The sequence below is a fragment of the Lemur catta genome, chromosome 3, assembly GCF_020740605.2.
Source record: "Lemur catta isolate mLemCat1 chromosome 3, mLemCat1.pri, whole genome shotgun sequence".
NCBI lineage: Eukaryota > Metazoa > Chordata > Mammalia > Primates > Lemuridae > Lemur > Lemur catta.
The window spans coordinates 81,418,779-81,441,898 of NC_059130.1; the positions used below are offsets into that span (position 1 = coordinate 81,418,779).

The 23,120-nt window shown below is 38.7% G+C and overlaps 1 protein-coding gene across 13 annotated transcripts in view; it reads right to left on the minus strand.

Annotated features, from left to right (window-relative positions):
- The window catches only part of FGGY (FGGY carbohydrate kinase domain containing), a 384,478-nt gene that overhangs the window by 110,449 nt on the left and 250,909 nt on the right, over positions 1-23,120 (minus strand). For all 13 annotated transcript variants that reach the window (XR_006734168.1, XM_045547904.1, XM_045547899.1 and 10 more), the window contains 2 exons: positions 17,931-18,038; positions 4,220-4,281 (listed from right to left, as the gene is read on the minus strand). Coding sequence is in view for 12 of the 13 variants with exons in the window: in XM_045547904.1 (XP_045403860.1) it covers positions 4,220-4,281; positions 17,931-18,038 (170 nt within the window). In the remaining variant the exon portion in view is untranslated. The remainder of the gene's footprint in view (positions 1-4,219; positions 4,282-17,930; positions 18,039-23,120) is intronic.

A 23,120-nucleotide genomic window follows, 5' to 3' on the forward strand; every position in this document is an offset into this window, starting at 1 on the left:
TGCCATGCACTAGCTACCTGAAGTTTCTCTGTTACTGTTAAAAAGTACCTTACTTTTCTTAAAAAGCCTGACAACTGTTATTATCATGAAATTCATCAACTTATTATTTTTTAAATTTTTAATTTCAAAATAATTTTAGATTTACACATAAGTTGTAAAAATAGTAGACAGAGTTCCCTTTTACTCATCACCTAAGAAATTTAAACAAAAATAACATTAATCTACATTTGGGTTTTAGCAGATTTCCTCAACTAATGTCCCTTTTCTGGTCCAGGGTCTAATCCATGATCACACATTGTTTTTAGTTGTAGTATCTCCTTAAGTCTCCTCCAGTCTGGGACAGTTCTTCAGTATTTAAGTTTTATAATCTTCTTTTGAAGCATACTGACTAATAACTTTGCAGAATGTCTCTTAACTTAGGTTTGTCTGATGTTTTCCCATGTTTACATTGAGGTTAAGCATTTTGGGTAAGAAGGTCACAGAAATGATGTTGTGTCCTTCTCAGTGCATCATAAAAGGAGACACGTGATACTGACACATGTTATGGTTGGTATTGTTAACCTTAATCACTTGGGTAAGGAATTGTCTGCCAGATTTCTCCACTGAAAAGTTTCTATTTTTCCCTCAATAAGTATCTCGTGGTGAAATCCTTTGGGAGTATGGAAATATCCTGCTTCCCATCATACTTCTACTCACTAATTTTAGCATCCATTGATGATTCTTGCCTGCAACAATATTTCTGTGGTGCTTAATAATTTTCTATTTCCGTTATTTCTTCTACATTTCTTATTTGTGAGGCCACTGTCCTTACAGTGGACAGGAAGACCTGTCCTTTCTTTCTATTTATTTCCTTCTTCAATTATTTACATATATCAGTATGGACTCATGGAGTTATTTTATACTATCATTATTTATTTTGTTGATCACATTGTCCCCAACTAGGCCATTGGGAGATTCTTAAAGCTGGGTCCTATGTACTTTGACAATCCTTTTTGAGTAATTCCTTACTTTCTGGCACCACAAAATGCTCATGTGTTTTCCCTGCCCCAGCCCTAGAACCAACCATCTTTCTAAGGAGCCCTTATTACTTTTATTGGAGATCCAGATGAATAGTGTTTAGGAGCCAAGATCTGGGTGCTAGGTGTGCACATTGCCAGTATGGTGTCACTGCTTTTAGGCTATCTCAGCAGAGAGAGCTGGGGAATTATATGTATGTATATTCACAAATTAATACATACCTCTTCTTTATTTATATTTATATCCAACTGTATATATATTAAAAATCATAAGTTGATACTAACAGTATAGGGTTCATTCTAACCTTCCCCTCTCCTATTTGTGAGAAACCTGGTTCTCATTATCCACAATATATTTATTTATTTGCTTAATTGCGGTATACACATAAAGCATTTTCAGTATAGCTAACCCATATACCTATAAAAACCAAACTTACTAATTAGAACACAATATTTATGTACAGTTATTTTTATCCTTAGCCATATGGCATACTATCAAAATGTTCTTATTATTTTTTATTTCTATAAATTTATAGGGCACAAGGGCAATTTTGTTACATGCATAGATTACATAGTGCTTAAGACAGGGCTTTTAGGGTAGCTTTTAGTGAACCTTTTTGGCACCAGGGACTGGTTTCATGGAAGACAATTTTTCCACAGTCTGGGGGTGGGGGCGATGGTTTCGGGATGGTTCAAGCACATTACATTTATGGTGCACTCAGACCTCTCTGCTAATGATAATCTGTATTTGTAGCTATTCCCTAGCACTAGCATCACCACCTCAGCTCCACCTCACATCATCAGGCATTAGATTCTCACTCATAAGGAGCTTGCAACCCAGATAGATCCCTCGCATGCACAGTTTACAGTAGGGTTCACTCCCCTATGAGAATCTGATGCCGCTGCTGATCTGACAGGAGACAGAGCTCAGGCGGTGATGTGAGTGATGGGGAGCAGCAGTAAACACAGATGGAGCTTCACTAGCTAGCCTACCGCTCACCTTCTACTGTGCATCCTGGTTCCTACAGGCCACAGACAGGTATCGGTCTGTGGCCCATGAGTTGAGGACCACAGTTTTAGAGTATTCATAATCCTAATAATAAAGGTTGTACCCACTAATAATTTCTCATCATCCACCTGCTTCTACTCCCTCATTCTTCTGAGTCTCCACTGTCTATCTACATCCATGTGTATATATTTTTTAGCATCTAATTATGAGTGAGAACATGTGATATTTGTCTCTCTGTTTCTGGTTTGATTCACTTAAGATAAGTACCTCCAGTTCCATCCATGTTGCTGCAAAAGACATAATTTCATTCTTTTTTATGGCTGAGTAGCATTCCACATCTTTGCTATTGTGAACAGTACTACCATAAGCATATGAGTACAGGTCTCTTTTTAATGTATTGCTTTCTTTTCCTTTGGGAATCCCATAGAAGGATTGCTGAATCAAATGGTAGTTCTATTTTTAGTTCTTTGAGAAACCACCATACTCTTTTTCATAGGAGCTGCATTAATTTATATTCCCACTGACAGTGTGTAAGCATTCATTTTTCTCCACATCCTTGCCAATGTCTGTTAATTTTTTGTCTTTTTAATTAATAGCTATTCTGACTAGGGTAAAATGGTACCTCATTATGGTTTTAATTTGTGTTTCTCTGATGATTAGAGATGTTGACCATTTTTTCATATACCTGTTTGTATATGAAACCATTTGTATGTCTTATTTGGAAAAATGCTATTTATGTCCTTTGCCAACTTTTTAATCGGATTGTTTTTGTTGTTGTTGTTGTTGAGTTGTTTGAGTTCTTGTATATTGTGGATATTAATCTCTTGTCAGATGAATAGTTTGCAAATATTTTCTCCCATTCTGCAGGTTGTTTGTTCGCTCTGTTGATTATTTCTTTTGCTGTGTAGAAGCTTTTTAGTTTAATTAAGTCCGATTGTTTTTGTTTTTATTTCAAAATATTAAGGGGGTATACATGTTTTTGTTATATGGATAGCTTTTATAATGCTTGAGTCAGGGCTATTAGTGTGCTCATGACCTGAATAGTGTTCATTGTACCTGTAAGGTAGGTTTTTACTCCTCCCCTCCTTCCCCCCAACTCCCAAGTCCCACTGTTTTTGTTGCCTATGCTTTTGAGGTCTTAGTCATAAATTTTTTTGTCTAGACCAATGTCCAGAAGAGTTTCCCATGGGTTTTCTTCTAGTATTTTTAAAGTTTCAGGTTTTACTTAAGTCTTTAATCCATCTTAAGTTGATTTTTGTATATGGTAAGAGACAGGGGTCCAGTTTCATTCTTCTGTATATGGCAATCCAGTTCTCCCAGCTGTCAAATATTCTTTCCTAAACTTACTTAGGTTAATTCTTTTCTTTCCCAAACACCCTTTAGTGTGGTTATATTATTCATTTGTAATACAGTAGGTTCATTTTTTACTATTTGTATTTTACTTTGTCCACCCTAGCATAAACACATATTCTGGCTATCTATATATAATCTGTTTATTTGAGGCAGACATAAAGTATTACCATGGTTCTAAGAGTTATAGTTATATAAAAAGGTATACTCAGAGAAGTGTCATTCTCTCCTACTACCCTGTTCCATTCCCTCATTCTTTCTGCCTCATTTCTACCCATCTTCTTCTAGAACCAATCTCATTAGTTTTTTGTTTAACCTTCCTATATTTCTTTTGCACAAATGAGTAGATACACATGTGTTTTCTTTTGTCTTTTTCTTTTTACCTGAAAGGGAGTATACTGTAAATACACCTTTGCATACAGCTTTATTCAATATATCCTGGAAATCACTCCATATCAGTTATTCTCCTCAGTTTTACAGATGAAGAGACAGGCTTAAAAAGGTAGAGTTACTTGCTCAAGGTCACATAGCTAGTAATGAGTAGATCTGGGATGTGAATCCAGGAAGTTTTGACTCCAGAATCCATTCTCCTCCTCCCATATCAGAGTTTCTCAGCTGTGGACCCTGGGTATATTCCTGGGGGATCTTTAGGTTCTCTGAGTTTTCTTAGATCATTGTAAAAATTAATACCTGTATGTTCTGGATCATTTGGACTATCCTACAGCAAGTACTAATGGGCATTTTCATTGTCCACAGGATCTGACAATCACACAAGCACCTGAAGTCAATGTTCTCAATACAGTCACACAAGAAAAGCTGTAGGCGGAATGGAGACAGCAGTTACCTGGCTGCGGCCTTGGCTTGTAGTTCAGGGAAGGCAGCATGGCCCTGCACCATGTGTTCTATCTGAAAAACAAGAGAGATTCTTTCAACTTTTGTCCATAGAGGATACAAGAATATCAAAATGCTAACTCCACAAGAGGGTCTCAGCTTAAAGAAATTTAGCTGTGATTAACCTAGTGCTAACCTCTTGAATATTAAAACAAAGAAGTTTAGAGAGAAAAGTAACAGGAAATAAAACTCCCAAGGCTCAACTGGTAGTTAGCGTCAGGCCCAAGGATGAGGAGTGAGGAAGGAAGGGTAACTCAAGTTAAATGGTGGGGGGTCTGAGTGTTAAAAGCACCAACCTTCTCTGGATCACATCATTTCCCCCTCCTGATCCAGGCTGTCACCCCTGGGCAATGTCAAACCTTGAATTACTCACTGTGTTTTACTAATGGCGAAGCTGTATGAAAGAGACCATGATGAGGGAGTCTCAGTTAAAAAAAAAAAAATAATAATGAGGTGCCCCAGAGCTGTCAAGAGAAACTCCCTTGACTAGAAAGTTGTCACATGGGAAACACAGCTCTCAAGGGCAGAAATATCTGAGTTCTGCAAACAATCATTTTCTCATCTGAAATCCTGTGTCCAAAATTTTATTCCTTAATCCACTTGGTGGCTTTAAACAAAATAGTATGGAATATGCATCAGGAACAGAAGTGTTTACCCATGCTGTTACTCAGCTTGCTAAAACACACCCAGCTCTGTGCTCGAGCTCCTGAACCTAAGGTGTGTATTTTCCAAATGTTTACCTGAGTCTCTAGGACTCTATAATAACATGCTGATGGATTTATTTTCATTCAAACAGTGAACAGACAGACTGTCTATTTTGGCTTCATGGTGATAGGCTCTCTGAGCATGTTTCCTCAGAGTCAGGGCTATAGAAAGAGGAAGAATATTTGTTCAGAGTCGCACAGGCCAGGTTTGGGTTCTGGATCTCATTCCCATGAGCTGTGTGGCTTTGTGCAAGACACTAAACTGCTTTGAACCTCAATGGCCTCTCTTACACTCCAGCCTCCTTTTAAGACAGGATTGCTAGGAAGTAAAGTGTATCTACTATAATGCCAATGGTAGTACAAATTATATCAACCTAAGATTTATTGACTGACTTACAATATAGCAATATTATGTTAAGCACTGTACACACGTGATTGTATTTCATTTATTCCTTACAGCACTCTCATGAAGAAGATACTATTTTTCACTACGGAGATGGGGACTAAAAGAGATTGAGTAGCTTACCCCAGGTCACAGGAGAGTAATGACAGATCTAAGTCTCAAAATGAGGTCTCTATATCTTAAGTCCTTGTTCTTAACTATGATGCCATATTATCTACTAAATTTCCAGGGATAATATAAGTCACTGAATTCCATTGGTGCAGTATTGTGGAAATGTCTCAAAATGATACCAAAGCCATTGGTAGTTCAATGAAAAAAAATATCATGCAGGCATTGAATATTTATTTCTCATAGGTTCAACTTTAGGTTACACTTATGAGGCATACTCTGGACTCTCAAAGAGTTTGCACTCCATTGAGAGCATCAAGAGGAACTGACTGAGATCAGCATTGGAAAATTAAAGGCATTACTTGATTTGATGCTAATTTATATAGGGAGTGCTTTGAGAGTTCAGTTCAGAGAAGGGAGATTTATGAGCTTCCAGGAGGAAGCACAGAACCTAGCACATGTGGTACAGGTATGAATGCAGTTATTCAGCATTTACTCAATGCCTACTGTGCCAGGTACTGTGCCTAGACTCTGGGAGATACAGTGAAAAATCAGAAATACATCCAATACATATAATACATAGTAGCATAAAGCAAAGGGTCAATCACTCTCCAGTGCTTAGAACAATGTCTCCCATCTTAAATGGAGGAATGAAATGCATTCTGAAGAAAATAAAGCAAACTTAGAGACTGACCAGTTAAAGCAGTGGTCCCCAACCTTTTTGGCACCAGGGACCATTTTCATGGAAGACAATTTTCCCATGGACTGGGGGTGGGGATGGGGAATGGTTTCAGGATGATTCAAGCACATTGTATTTATTGTGATCTTTATTTCTATTATTATTACATTGTAATATATAATGAAATAATTATACACTTCACCATAGGTTGGAGACCCCTGCTCTGTCAGGCTCTCACACTCAGGGCCACTATTCCCCTGCTCTAAGCACCCCAGGGCCAGATACCAGACTATGAGAGCCAACTCCTATCTCCCTGCCGAGGTCCCACCAAAATTATTCAATGTAGCTAACACTGAGACTGCTTACTTTACTTGCCTGTTCCTTCCTGTGAAAACTACCATAAAGCCTCTTGCCCACGTTTCTCCCTCACTCCCTCCACCTCCTGACTGAAGCTGATGCTTCTTCCTGCAGCCCTGCACTGTGGAGTGCCCTCTCCTCTTAGGAACTGTGAGTAACAAACTGTCTTTTCAATGGCAATTGTCTCCTGATCTGTTGGCCTCACCATACCTGAATAATAAACCTACATTTTAAAACACTGACTTAGTAGAAAGAACATTTTATCATTTATCATCATGACTGCACTAATGTTTCACTTGTAACAGATATATTTTTCTGTGCCCATTCCTTTGATGGAGGAAACAAGGAATTCAGCCCTAGAGTACTGTGAGTCGCAAGAGAAAATTCTCTGTGGAAGTAAATATTTCTTTTCTGAGTCTGTTTACTCATTTATGCTATCTTTCTGATCATTTTAGGCCTCTGAGTTTTTGACCCTTGCTATGGCAGAGAGAACATAGGGCAAGGGCTCCTGACACCTGAGTTCAGTGTGGCTCAAGGTGTGACCTTGAACAAGACCATCTCCGATTTTCTCTCTAAAACATTTAATAAATTAATATGACAAATAGCTACATTTCTGTAAAATTACAAAGCAAACTGCATTGCCTCAGATATCAAAACTGTTGGAAAAGGGTTCACAGGCAAGAAAACACAGCCCAAAAGCAACCTAAAATTTATCTTAAGAATCTTAGGTCTTATGAACATTTTACTAAAACAAAGCTATCTTATTGCATGATGTTTTTTTTTAATTAAAATCAGTTTTATGTATTTGTCTTGGGGCTATCTTTTATTTGCCTTGATGATAAAGAAATTATTAGGCTTGGAGAAACATTCATCATTTTTCCCAACTACCTTCTTGCCATCTGCACTAACCTGTAATATCACTGTTTTCATCTAAGCTATTTCAGCTCCTCCATTATCTAGTCTTATCTGGAAGCTAAAAAAATTTGCCTGATTTCCTAGCCTTGAAATTCTCATGATAATCTAATGAAAGAAGAAAGCACAACTAGACAATTTCTTTTATGCTGCTGAAAAGGATTTTAGATTTCAAAACTGAATAGTCCCTAAGAGCAATAAACATTCCTGAAAGAAAATATAAACTATAGTTTTTTATAACTTTAATATTAGGTTTACATAGAAAAACTTTATTTACAAGTGAATAAATTCTGATATAATGTATAGCTAGTTCAGTTAGTTTTATTCATCATCAAAGTTGGTAGCTTCGTTTACTTTTATAGTTTGTTAATTAGTTCATTTATTTATGAAACTGACATGTGACATATGGCTATCTTGTGCTAGGCATCATTTTAATAACTAAGGATATAAAGATAAAAGTCATTGCTCTGACAAAGCTCTGCCTTCAAAGGGAAAATGGTCATGCCAATATTCAAATAGACTCTAGACTGATAAGATTCTTTATATATTCAATAAATGTTAATTGAGTACCTATTCTGTTCCAGACATAGTAAGCAAGCACGGGAGATTCAGTGTCAATTAAGACAGATATAATCTCTGTCTACATGGCAATTATATTTATTGAAAGATGGTCAACAGATCAGTATAATAATTAGAGATAGTAATTAGTCCTTTGAAGGAAATAAACAGGTTACTATAATAAGAAGACTTATTTTAGAAAGAGAGGTCAGGGAAGAACTCCCTGAAGGTAAAATTTAAGCTAAGACATGAAAAATACTAGGAACCAACAATTCCAAGCAAAACAAGTACTAAATGCACAGATGTTATAGATGGAAAGAACTTCATACATCCCAGGAATTAACAGGAGTCCAGTGAGACTAGACTGGAGTTAGCAAGAAGAAAAGTTGTATAAAATGGAGATGGAAAGGTTGGAAGTGGGGAAAAATCAAACAGGCCACGATAAAGGCTTTAGATTTTATTCCAATGACAATGAGAAGGTACAGAAGATTCAGAAGAATAAAGTAATTCTACTTGATTTTCAAAAAATCATTCAAGGGTTCTACTTCTTATAATGGCTGAAGAGCTCATATCATACCAATTTCCCCACAGGTAACAATGATAAATGCTGATCAAAATACAGCAAACAATTGTCTGAAGACATCGGAAAATGGCCAAAATCAGGTAGAAATTGAAGAGAAGTAGACACATGGAAGGAACAAAACAGTACTGTGTGTGTTTCCTGATTTTACAGATTTTTGCCTAAGAATAGTCCCCAATCAGTGCCATGCAGGACGAATAATACTCAGACAGAAATATGTAATCTTTCCAGTCAAGAAAAGAGAGGTTGAAGTTCAAGTCAACCGCAGCAGCTGGTAAATATGTTGTTGGGCAATCTGAGAAAGAAGACAGCCACAGAAAGTCCCACAACATGCACAAAAATGCTACCCTAATCTCTGGATGATCTCTGAATTACTTGTGCATGGGAACACCACAAGCAGCCCAGCTAAGGCTAAAAGAACTCAACAGAGATTTTGAGAGGTGCTCATCACAGAAAAGTGACAAAACTTGAAGTCTGAGTTCAGCCAAATTAACTACCTGCTAAACCAGAAAAATCAACACTCTTCAGAGAAATGAAAATAATACAGTATCTCTAAGATGTATCAATCACAATGTCTATATGACCCCAAATTACTAGACAGATGGAGAAGCAGGAAAATGTAATCTATACTTAAGAGGAAAGCCATTTAATAAACAATGAACCTGAGATGACACAGGTGTTAGAATTAGAAGACAAGAATTTTAAAGCAAATAGTTTAACAGTGCTCAAGGATGTAAAAGAAAATATTCTCATAATTAATAAACAGAAATAGAAAAGAAATAAAATATTAAAATGGAAATTTAATAGTATTTATAAATATGATATCTGAAATAAATATATAGCAGATGGACCTAATAACTGATTGAAGATGAAAGACAAAAGAGTCAAGGAACTTAAAAGTAGAGTGTGAGTGAGAATGAGAGCGAAAGTGAGTGAGAGAGAGACAGGGAGAGAGAAAGAATATGAATGAGAATATATATTGAAAAAAATAGGCCGGGTGCAATGGCTCACGGCTGTAATCCTAGCACTCTGGGAGGCCAAGGCGGAAGGATTGCTCAAGGTCAGGAGTTCGAGACCAGCCTAAGCAAGAGCAAGACCCTGTCTCTACTAAAATAGAAGTTGTCTGGACAGCTAAAAATATATATAGAAAAAAAATTAGCCGGGCATGGTAGCACATGCCTGTAATCCCAGCTACTCGGGAGGCTGAGGCAGTAGGATTGCTTGAGCCCAGCAGTTTGAGGTTGCTGTGAGCTAGGCTGATGCCACGGCACTCACTCTAGCCCAAGCAACAGAGCGAGACACTGTCTCAAAAAAAAAAAAAAAAGAAAGAAAAGAAAAGAAAAAAATAAAAAATAACATGCTGCGTTTCTCAGAGGCCTATGAGACAACAGCCAGGGGTACCAAATATTTGGAATTAGAGTTACAAGTAGGATAGAAGAGAGACAATGGGACAGAACAGATATTTAAATGCCAAAATTTCCCAAAGGTGGTGAAAGACATCAACTTGTAAATTCAAGAAGGATGAATCCTAAAAACACACTTGTGCATACTAATAAAAACCAAAGATTAGGAGAAAATCTTTAAAGCAGCCAGAGAAAAATGACACATTACACAAAGGGGAAGAATGTTAGAAAAAATAGTTGAGTTCTTGTAAGAAATAATGGTTCCAGAACACAAAATATTGACATCCTTAGATGGTGACAGAAGAAGAACAACAAAAGAAAATATCAACCAAGAATTCTATATTGAGTAAAAATATCTTTCAAGATAGAATGTAAAATAAATACATTGAGAAAAAAATAAACAGAATGTCTTTTGCCAGTTGACCTGCACTGCAAGAAATGCTGAAAATTCTTCAGACTGGGAAAAGATACCAAATGGAAGCTTACATTTTCAGAAAGAAGTAAAACCAATGGAAATGGTCACTCTGTAGGTAAATACAAAAGATTATGTTTTATGTCTCAGAATTTCTTTAAAGTATGTATGACTCTTTGACATGGACTGAACTATGTTTACTCAAAATTCATACAATGAAGCCTCAACCCCCACTGTGATTGTACTAAGAAATAGGGCCTTTATGGAGGTAATTAAGGTCAAAGGGCCCTGATCTGAAAAAACTGGTGTCCTTAAAAGAAAAGGAAGGCACACCAGAGTTCTCTCTTCACACACACATGCTGAGGAAGGCCATGTGGGGACACAGAGAGAAGGCAGCCACCCACAAGCCAGGACAAGAGCTCTCACCAGACACTGAATTTGCCAGCACCTTGATCATGGACTTCTTGCCTCTAGAACTGTACGAAAACAAATGTCTGTTGTTTAAGCCTATGGTCCCCAACCCCCAGGCCACGGACCAGCACTGGTCCATGGCCTGTTAGCACAGCAGGAGGTGAGCAGTGGGCTTCACCTATATTTACAGCCGCACCCCATCGCTGGCATCACTACCTGAGCCCCACCTCCCCCCACCAGCTGTGGAAAATTGTTTTCCATGAAACTGGTCCCTGGTGCCAAAAAGGTCAGGGACCTGCTGGTTTAAGCCACCCAGTCTGTGATATTTTTTTATGGCAGTCTGAGTAGACTAATGCACTATTTAAAGCAAACAAACATGACAATTATTGCAGTGTTGGGTTTACAGCATATGTAGGTATCACATATAGGACAACTACAGTAGAAAGGCCTGTGTATGGGGGGGGTGATAAATGGAACTATATAGTTGAAAGCTTTTTATATTTTACACAAAGTGATATAATAGACACTCAAATTGACTGAAAAGTTTGAGATGTTTATTGTAATTGCTAAAGCAACCATTAAAAAATACCAAAAAAATGATTAAAAAGCCAAAAGCCAATAGAGAACTTAAAATGGAATTCTGAAAACTGAAAAATATTCAATTAATCCAAAAGAAGTCAGGATGGAGAGACAAAAAGAAAAGATGGAATTGACAACAGAAAATAAATAACAAAAGATCTGTATCCAACCAACCATATTCATCTTTACAATAACTATGAAGAGTCTAAACACTCCAAGTAAAAATCAGAGATTATAAGACTGAGTAGAACAGCCAGACCCAACTATGTGTTGTGCACAAGAGATGCCCTTTACACGGACTAGGATGGGAACAGCACCACTGGTGGTTTCGTCAACAGCGCTGGGAGTGGAGATAAAAAAAATAAAATAAAAAAAAAAAGATGTATTGGTGATATATTTTGGAGGTAGAACCCATAGGACTTATTGATGGATTGGATGTGGGGAGGGAGGGGAAAGGAAGAGTCAAGAATTAATCCTATTTTTTTGGCTTTAATAAAATTATAAATGATAGAGCTGTTTACCGTATGTCAGTTACTACAGTCAGAAAACTGGGAGTAATTCTTGATTCCTGCCTCCCCTTTCCCCTGTGACATCTAATCCATCTTCACCATTGATCACAATGCTATGCTCCCCAAACCTTGGCTTCTCCCTTTTCTGCACACTTCACTACCAATCCACCAGGAATTCCTGTGGCTCTACCTTCAGAATATACCCAAAATCTAACGACTTTTTACCAGCCCCCTGCCGCTGTCCTCATCTCTCAGCTGGCTTACTGCAATAGCTTCTTTCTGGTCTCTGTGTTTCCACCCCCACTCCCACCCATGGCTGCTTCTTGACAGGGCAAGACAGCAGTCAGAATGATCCTTTAAAAACCTAAGTCATATTGTATCAGTCCTCTGCTCCTTATTCTCCAAAGGCTTCCCATTTCATTCGGAGTAAAAACTAAAATTCTTACTGTGGCCAATAATACAGCCCCTGTTACTTCTCTGAATTTGTTCCCTACAACTCTCATTTCCGTTCACTCTGCCCCATCCACTGTGGTCCCCTTGCTACTTACTCCTGCAATACTCCAGGCAGGCAACCCTCTCACGAGCTGATCTTTGCACTGGTTGTTCCCTCGGCCTGGTATATCTTTCCCCTAGGTTTTCAAATGGCCAAATTCCTTCTTTTCCTGGTTCTTTGCTCAAATGTCACATGAGTGAGGCCTAACCTGATCATCCTTTCAAAAACTGCAAGCTGCCCATGTGAATCCACAAACCACCTCCTCTCTTATTTTTAATAACTTATACCATCAAATGGGATTTATTTATTTATTTATTGTATATTATCTGTCTCCTCCTAGCACAGGAAGAGGACAGATTCTTGGTGGGGGGACAGAAGAGGCTGTTTTATTCACTGCTATTTTCTCACTCAGAATAGTACCTTGAACATAGTAAGCATTCAATAAATACAGTAAACTTCACTCTAAGAGTTTAGACTTTATTCTAAAGACAATTAAAGGGCTCTCTAGGGTCTTTTCTGATCCATATTTGTGTTTTAGAAAGACTGCAATAGCTGCAGTGCAGGAGAGGGATTAGAGGGGGAAAGAAGATGAGAGGCAAGAATCCAATTAGGAAGCTGTGCAGGAATCCAGGTGGGCAAACACCACAGTGAAAGCCAGCGCAGGTGGAGGGAGCAGGGAGGCACTTGTTTGTGCAGAGATGGTCTTTGTATCCATGAAGTCACTCTAATTAGCTAATGTGAAATGCCGGAGACATACCTAACCTATACATAGGTTAGGTGCTGTCAATGCTGATACACAAACATTTTTCTCTCATGGCCTTACAAAGCCTGCCAACTGTATTTGCTTCAAGATACTTAAAAAAAAAAAATGTCACAATAACTGACAATAGTTGCTTCTCAAGGGAGTCTACAAGAGAACTGTAAGAAAAACTCAGAAATTCAGCTCTACAAGAGTCAGATTCAGTTCTGGAAAGATCTGGGACCTCTGGTGGCCAACTTAAGCCTGCATGATGGCTTTCCCACTTAAAATTGTTAAGACCTTGATTAAGTTACCTCATCATTCTCAGCCTATTTCTTCAACAAACTAACACAGTAACACTGACTACACACACGTGCCATGAAGATCAGATGAAATACTGAATCTTAATGGGCCTAAAAGTACTTGGCTCCTAATAGGTACTCAGTAAGTGTTAGCCCCTACCTTTCCAATAAGCTGTAGGGATAGCACTATTTATTTTATGTGCTGCCGTAAATTATAATTATCAGTTCTGTATCTAACTTTTTATTTGATGATGAACTACTAGAGTGACCACATTGTTGCCTGGCCCAGTGTAATCATTCAGGAAATCTCTGTAACATGATGGAATGAATGAATGGATGAAGGGATGAAATCACTATTTCCATAACCTGTACTGCACTGTGCACACTGCAAGCTATTCTTCATATACCCATTCATGGCAGAATGACTTCCTGAGGCTAGCCCCAGGCTGAGCAGATTTGGAGATGAGGGAGGAGGCAGGCAGGCACTCACAATGCACAAATCCTAAAATCCCAAGAGTACATAGCAACTTGCTGCTTTGTGATCCCGTGACTCAAGTTTATAAGTTCAAATTCTGGGTTCAAACAATTCCAAGGTAACCAGTAACCCCTCATCTAAGCCCAAGAGTCCCAGAAAGCCAAAGCCAAACATAGGCAGTTTAGGAACCTGTCTTAGTCTCCCTTACCAATGCCTCCCACGATAAAAATGACTTCTAGTAAGACAGAGAAGAGCACTTGGAGGGAGGCATGGCTAAGGTCTAGTTGGAAACAAGCCTGAGCATCTGGATGCAGTGACTGCATGGGGTCAGTGTTCTATGGAAAAAGTCTGGGCAAAAAGCAATGTTTTTTTGCAAAACTATACTGAAGAGAGTATTGGCAAGCACAAGCCAATCTTTGATGGGTGCTTAGTGATGAAACAAAAATCAATCATCCATGGGAAGGTAGCATATGCCTTTCTAAGAAGTAAATATCATGGCACAAGCTTGAAATGAGTGAAAAATGAGTCCTATTCTCAGTCAAATGAAACTGCAAGGGCTCCAGAGCCTGAAAGGGTCATCTCCTATTTATTTCTTAATCCTGAAGATAACCAGATGAAGACTGTTTTAAAGTACCAATCTGCTCGCATACTTGGAGTGAAGGGATTGCTTTGTAATGGAAGATCTGTATTTAATTGTAAAAATGAGACAGAATACCTTTTTTACAAATCTGCAGTTTACATATTTGCTTTATTTCTTTTTCTTCTCTTTTCTTTTCTTTCCCCTCCTTTACTTCCCTTTTCCTCTCCTTTATCCTTTCCCTTCTCCTCTGCTTTAGATGGTGTATTTATGACTGTATTATGGGATGGACAAGATGCTACCAGAGCAGATGTGGCTTAGTAGAGAAGATGTGTATATGAAACAAAGAACAAAAAGGATGCAATTTTCTCTTCTCATGTCCTACATGATGACAATGTGTTTTAAAAACCAGAGATCAGAATATACAAGAGAATAAACCAGAATTAGTAACTGGTAAGGAAAGGTGAGTGACAGAGGAGCCATATAAAAAGGCCATTGATGGTGGGTGAGGAATCTCCCCAGGCTGTATTTGCTACCCTGAGTTTCAGTAAAATATAGATAATAACTGTGCCTATTTTCATAAGAATTTTGAAAGGATTAAATGAGATAATATGTAAAAAGTTCTTGGAATTGAGATTGGGAAATAAGCCTTCAAAATGACATTAGGTGTTGTGATTATTATGAATATCATTCAAGTTTAATAAGATTATGTATATAAATTCCTCTCACAGAAAAATATTCAATAAGCTGCAATTATTGTGATTAATATTATTGTCATTATAGTTATCCTTTTCATTTTATAGCTGGCTTCTTTCTCTTTGCTTGCCCTCTTTGGACTGATGGTTTATTGGATATGTGCTTTGCTTTTGATTCAGATTTTGCCCCATTATCTTAGCTTTTGGATTTCCTAAGATTTCACTCTCTGTAACCCAGTGGTCAATCATGCCCCCTGCCTATGTCCAATGTATACACAGAATTGCCCAAAGTAGAGCTCCAAATGCAGCTTAACTGGTTGATGGCACAAAACTAATAGATAAAGACTAGCAATCCCCACGACACCTTTCAAAAACCACAGTGCAATGTTATGAGGATTTTTTAGCAATGGCAAAATAAGAGCCTACATTTTTAATTTAAATTCAGGCTCATGAAATAGGCATAACCAATTCTTATCCGAGAAGGTATGTCATAACATTTGGGTTAAGATGGCTTACATCCATGGCACTAAAGCAAACTTTGTACCAAATCCTGGGGAAAGCATTTCTAACTGATACAGATGTCTGATTCACATACTAATTCTCTGAAAGCCTGTTGATGGGTACATTGATGGACAATGCGTCCTACACAAAGAACTGGTTTACTGGATCTTTATTTTAAACAGCTTCTGGATTATGTCATCTATGAGTTCTGGGTCTGCTAAGGGTGATTATGCTATGCTGTGATGTTGAAAAGGGCTGTATTTCATTAATGGATTTTCATTCAATGTGCCACAAAAAAGGGAAAGAATATTTGACTTGAATGTTATATAATACACCAAAATAGTTTAAATAGGAGAATGTAAAGTGGGCTCCAGTCCCACTGTACTGTAGGCATACGATGATGTCTTCCTTTTCAACTTTTCTAGCACTGGTTATTGAGCCCAATTAGATATTATTTATTTCATACTCACTAGGCTTTCTATCAGAGTACGAGCTTCTTAAAACCAGGGAGTGATGAGGTCTAATTCACTTACTTTATTTCTGTAGCCTGGCATAAGAGTAAGGGCACAGAACATGCTCTTTGAGTCCATCACTTACCCATGCTTTTACCTACTTGAGAGAGAATCTGAGGCAGTTATGTGTAAAATAGCAATACACTAAGAAATGGAAACTTGCAGTTATTTACATGCATACCTAGCTGTGGATCACATCACTCTTAATTTGGCTGAACATTTAGAAGAGTTAGTAGGGATTCAGCCACAAACATATTTTCAATTTAATAGTAAACGTGAGGTTGGATAATTGAGCCTAGGTCTCAGTTTCCCTTGTATTCCACATCCAGTCTCTCAGAAGCAATACTCTACTTTGTGAGAAAATGACAATGTTACTCCCCAGCCCAAAACCTTCAGTGGTTTCCCCATAGCTCAATCTCTTGACCTCAATTCTTAGTCAACCTTGCCACTATCCTCAATTAAGCCCTCATGGCTTTTTGTCTGTGGACTAAAACTGGTCTCCCTGACTCTGGCCATGTGTCCTCAGGCCTTCTTCCTCATGGTTGCTAGCCAGAGAGAGCTCTTTACAACTGAGACTTGAACATGTCTACATACTCTTCTGAACTTTCACTGGTTCCCCTTGGTTTACTAGACGACGTTCAATTCCTTAGCATGTTCTACAGGGACTTCTTAAGATCTGGTCCCTGTCCTACTCTCTAACTTGTATTTTAAGCTATTCTTCTAAGAATAATTTATGCTACAGCTGAAGTTCTGGACTATTTGCAATTTCCCTCAAATAAGTCTTGTTATTTTTCATTTCTATGTCTTTCTTCCTGTGCAAGTTGTCCTGCCTAGAAGACTATCCCTCCCTCCCCTTCTTTGCCTGCTTTGTCCCTATTTGTCTTTCTAGGCTCAGCACAAATGTATTCCCCTCTGCAGAGTTTCCTAATGTAGCTTTGTGCCAACTCTGTACCTTGTACCTCTGTTACTGTACTCATCTCACTTCTATGGATATTCTGTCTCCCCCATTAGACAATCCCAATAATTCAACAACTTCATAAAGTTGTTAATGCTGTTAATAATTGTTGTTAATATAATAACAATGTCATTAAGTACCTTGTATGAATAGGCACTGAGCTGGATATAAAGAGAAGTATGATATGGCCCTTGTCTTTATGGAGCTCATAGTGTTCTGGAAAAGACAAGTTGGCAATCAATAAGAATAAGAGAGTGTGTTAAGAGCTGGATTGTAAAGGGACAAGTAAAATTGCCCAGGTGGTAAAGAACTCCCCACGCAGGGAAAGAAGCATATACAAAGGAGTGGAATGATAGGAGCTATGGAGAAGCTGTGAGTGAGGCAACCTAGCCTGTCAGGTGATGTGTGGGACTGGAGGGGACAGACCATGAAAGGTACAGTGTGCTTAGAAAATTACCTGAACCATGTACCAAGGGCTATGGGGGAACCACTGAAGGGTCCGGGCTGGGAGTAACATTGTCATTTTTACAAAGTAGAGTATCACTCTCACTTTCATGAGAAAAATGGACTGGTGTGGGAAAGATCAGGTGAGATGAAAGGACAATCAGCACTGCCTGGAGGGACATTTATACGTGTAGCAAACACATGCTACACATGTGCCGTGCTGTGCACTGAGAGAGTTAACTCTGACCCAGGAGTCTGCAAATCTTCCAGATACTGGGGATATGGGTAATATGACAGAATGGGCTATTCAATGGCATAAAAACATTCATGACTTTACTGACAAAGTGTCAACTTACCAATTTTCCAGTAACGCTCTGACCACCTTCATTCAGCCAGAACCCAGGCACCATGGCTGAGAAATACGGCCCCCAGACACCTGGCACAAAAATCGGGTCTTTGCTGATCTGGAAGGAAAGAGGCAAAGTATGTGAAAACAGTGACCCTCAGGGCAAAAGGGGGCTTTATCTTCTCCCACCTGATGTTTCCATGACTGTGGAATTCAGCTTCTCATAGAATACATTTTATAGTAGAGAAATCACTCTCTCCCAAGAAAGGCCACAGTTCCTTTTTTGGAAACCTTTATGATAGTTTTAATGTCAAGGTAGCAAAAGTGATCATTTTGGAAAGAAACTGATAAGACATTTCCTTGCTGGCTTCCTTTCTAGGGCAGAGATTGCAAAAATGGTCCCCATTCTTTACCCTTCCTGTATCCACATCTTTTGCAATGAGACTTTGCAGCTCCCACGTTGAGAGGTGGGTCTATCTCCATAATCCTTGAATCTAGGCCAGTCTTGTGACTTGTTTTGCCAAGAGAATGAGGCAGAAGTGACACTGGCCAGTTTTCCAAGCCTAGGCTTCAAGAGGACTGTGTGCTTCTATTCCTTCTCTTGTTTCTACGCCTTGGCCATGAGAACATGCCCAAGCTAGGCTTTGCATGAAAGGACATATGCAACAGAGCTGGGCTAGCTCGGTTGTTCCAGGTGATGTCCCAGATATATGAGAGAGCCCAGGAAAGACCAGGAAATCCTCCTAGGTGACCAACAGCTGACTAGCCAAGATCATCAGAATCATCTAGCCAACCAATAGGCTTGCGAGCAAAAATAAATGTCTACTGTTTTATGTTACTAAGGTTTTATGTTTATCTGTTACCTAGCATTTTTGTGGCAACAATAAAAGATATATTTCTTTCCTAGCTAGTTTCCAAACATTTACTAGCTACCTAATAGCATGCCCTCTCCCCCCATTGGGTGCTGGGGACACAGAGATGAATCAGAGTTCTTACTTTCCAGAAGCTCCCATCCAGTGGGGAGATATACAAATAAACAGACAAATAGAATAATACAGTGTGGTCCATGGCACGGTAAGACAAAAGACAGAATGTGGATGGACATGGAAAAGAGGAGTGTGCTAAAGACATATAAAAATTGAGGCCACCATTTAGATATATACCCCTAGGCCAACTGCCCATAACCAAGTAGCCAAAACTTAAGTCATCCTGATTTCCCTGAATTGCTAGCTCTAATCATAAACAGAGTACAAAACGTAACAAGTTTTATGTCCTTGTCAACATGATTTAATGCAATTAAAACGTAAGCTTTACGTTCTTGTCAGCATGATTCAGTGAAATTTAACCAATCAGCTCTAGACAAATCAGTTCAAATAGCTCTGTTTGCCCTTAAAAAATACTAATATATAACAGCCAATCACAAAATAGGTCAAAAAGTACTTTCTCCTTTATGCTTTATAAACTGTGCTATAACTGCTATAAGGTGAGCTTCTTACCGCTTGGTTTGAAGTCTCACTGACTGCAATCTATACTTTCTGTATTATAACAAACTTTTAAATTTTCCCTAGCTTGTTCTGATTTTACCTTTGACAAGTGGAATGGTACAGAGGTGGCTTCTTAAACAAAGGGACATAAGCTTGGTTTAACAGACTAGTAGGATTTAGCTAGATGAAGTGGAACAGGCATTACAGTTAGAGGGAAGAACTTGAACAAAGCCACGTGGGTGAGAGAGAGGTGCTCTCGGTAATCGAGACACTGCAGTGGTTTTTCATGTAACATACTGTGGCAGTCCCTTTCAGTGTAAGCAAAGTGTATAAAGAGATGACCCAGAATAGGTAGGGACAGACCACGTGTTCACTCATCTGCAATGGTATGTGCTTCTCACCCATCCAGCAGAAAACAGATGCTTATGGTTGTGGAAAGGTTTAGCTAGAAGGTAAGAAAGAAAAGGGAACTAGGTACACAGAGTCTCCTCCACCAGGTCTTGAGGCTGGGCAGAGAATCTATTCGTTTATTCAACAAGTATTTACTTAGCCCTTACTATTATGCTCGGTACCGTTCTAGGTCCCGGGGATGGAGACATGAACTGAATATCCATCATTTCTGCACTCATGAACTTTCTATTCTAGCATTTCAGCATGGGAACAGACCTTTAATTGTCTGAACCTCAATTATTCTGGTTCCCTTTTCACTAAACTAGTTATTCCTTAAATCAGTAGGATTTCCAACCTCCAAATGGGAAGAGGGTAAAGGGAGGCAAAAAAAAAAAAAAGGTATAACATTGTCAACTTTAAATTTTGTCAAATAAAGGCAATTTATTAAAAAGGGATGTTTAACAGCTAAAATAGGGAGAATAATCTCAGGGAAAAAAGATTTCTAAAAGCAAAGACGGTTTGGTTTACACTGACATATTCATTCATTTCCTTACTGGCTCAAGAGATTTCTCCTGAGTTGCTGTCATGATCCAGGTCTGTGCCAGGCACAGAGATAAATGGTAAACAAAAAAGCACAGTCCCTGCCCTCAGAGAGCATCCTGTCTTGAGACGGACACAGACAAAGGTGACCAATTAAGCAGGTTTGGCCAGGACTCTCCCAGTTTTAGCACTGAAAGTCTTCTGTTCTGGAAAACCCCTCAGTCCCAGGCAAATTGGGGCAATTGGTCACCCGAAGACAAACTTAAATCATTGCACAAATGCATAATTACAAACTGAGAAATGAAGGAAGGAAAGCCAATCAGCATTATGAGAACAGACAAGTGAGGTACCTTATTTAGTCTAGGGGTCAGGGAAGGTGTCCCTGAGGAAGTAAGATGTGAATTAAGACGCAAAATTGCATAGAAATTATTCAAGTAGTTGAGTGTGTGTGTTTGTGTGTGTGTATGTGTGTGTCTGTGTGTGTGTCTGTGTGTGTCATGTGTATGAGAGAGAGAGAAAAGGAGAGGGAGAAGTTCCAGCCACAAGGAACACATACTGTTACTTATTTTTGTCACTCTGCCTTTCTTTGCCCAGTGAAAATTTTATCAAGTGCCAATCCTAGAAACTTGTGCTCTAAATTGCATCCCAGAGCTTCTCTAGGGTGAGTAAGATAGTCCCTATTCATAACTACTTAGGACCCAGGGTTTGGACAGGTAGATGGGCACCCACCAAAGCCAAACCATTTCTTTTTGTGCCTTGTACACCTTCCCTTCCAGAACTCTTAGCCCCATTTCATAGATAAGTCTCGGGGAGATTGTATAAGTGGTCTATGGCTAGTAAATGCTTGACCAAAGTGCGATTTAAATCAAGGCAGATGTTAACCTCAAACTCCATGATAATGCTTTTTTTCGCTTGTATACATAAATTGCTTCAGAAGAATGCAAATCACTCCTCTTCCTTTCACCCCCAGTCCCACAATTTGAGGATGTTACTGTGTCAGCTGCAGCAGGACTTCACCAGAAGATTGTGGCTCTGCTGCTCAGAAATGTCAGGTGACGGCTTTGCTTAGTTTTGCCCAGGGAGAGAGTTTTCAGTTACCTCCTGTTTCTGCTCACTCATCTGGAATGGCACATGCTTCTCCTCAGACATCCTGTGTAAATCAGGGAGCAAAGAACACTTCTAATCACTCCCAAACCCTCTGCTCTTGGAGGAAACAGGTACTAGTTTGAGAGACAGAGACACACAATGCACATTTGTGTATGTATGTGTTCTTTAATCCTTTTCAATAAACCTAAATATTTAAAAATATTTTTTGTGAAAGCTCCTTCCATGCTGATGTCTGTCTTGGCTTGGAGGCTGCTCTGTGACCCAAAATGAGGGAACTCTGTACCTCACTGATGACAGGTGTCCGTACAGGACATTGACTTCCCAGTAACAATGGTGCAGTTGGCAGCACCAACAACAGCTAAGATTGGGCACATAATGGCCTTATTCTAAGCACCTTACAGGTATTAAATCACTTAATCCTCACAACAACCCTAAGGGAAGATTCTGCCATTATTCCCATTGTACAGATGTGTAAACAGAGGCAGAGAGAGTTAAGTAACATGTTCAACATTACAAAAACACAAAGCAATCAGGCACCAGGCACCACAGGCTCTATATTTGTCTCTGTCAAATTATAGTCTTGTTTTTAGGCCATCATTGCTTCTCTGAGTTCTTCATCTGTCTTTGAAGGGCCATTAGAGCCAAAATAGACTTACTCAAATTGAACAAAACCTCCTGGCCTTGAGGACAAGTAGGTTAAGGACTCTTCATTTCCAAAAGCCTTTTGCTGAGTTTTCCCTGATATATCTTGAACAGTGGAGGAGAGAACTTCCGTTGAGACAAAGACCCATCTTGATTCTGTTCCTAACTCTGCTGCACTCTGGCCCGGTGACCTTACACACGGTAGCCTTTCTGAGCCTCAGCTTCCTCAGCTCCAAAATGGGAAGAATGATATGAGCATTGCAGGACTTTTGTGAATATTAAATTAATTGTCGCAAAATACAGTGTACTATATGTTAAATACCAAATAAACATTAGCTCTCCTTGAAGTGAGGCACATATGATGGTGACTAATTGAACAGCCACAGCCCAAAGTAATTGCGACCATGTAAGGAGGTCTCTGGATTCCCCCTTGGTCTAATTTTAGTCAATATGGTTAATAATGAAGTAGAAGATGGTATAGATGCTGAGCTTATATTTTCAGATGTTAACACATGGAAGGATTGCTTATTATGGGACATGTGTACATCAGGATTCAAAATTACTTCAAAGAACTAGAATCCTAAGCAAAATTCAACAAGAAAACAGTTAAGATTTATTTAATCATATATAGTTAAAAATTTGCACTTAAAGGCTGCAAGGCTCAGAGTCATGAAGCTGTACACACATTCTGATTTCATGAGGGCTCAGTTTAAAGTTCTGCATTTTACTGTAAATAAAAGATTGCATGGTTTGAAGGGTGAGTATAGTTTTGTATCAGTGGATCCTTCTGCCTGTGAAAAACTCATTTTTAAAAAGCTATAGTTCGGAAGAATATCTCAGTAAAATGACCCTCTATGTCAGATAATAATAATAATAATAATAATTAACAATCTGGAAATAATAATAATAATATAGTAATTGCTAACAGTTATTTACAATAGCAATTGTGCATTTATCATGTGCCACGGACTCTTCTAGGTTCATTACACACATGATCACATTTAATACTCATGACAACTCAATGAGAGAGGCCCTCT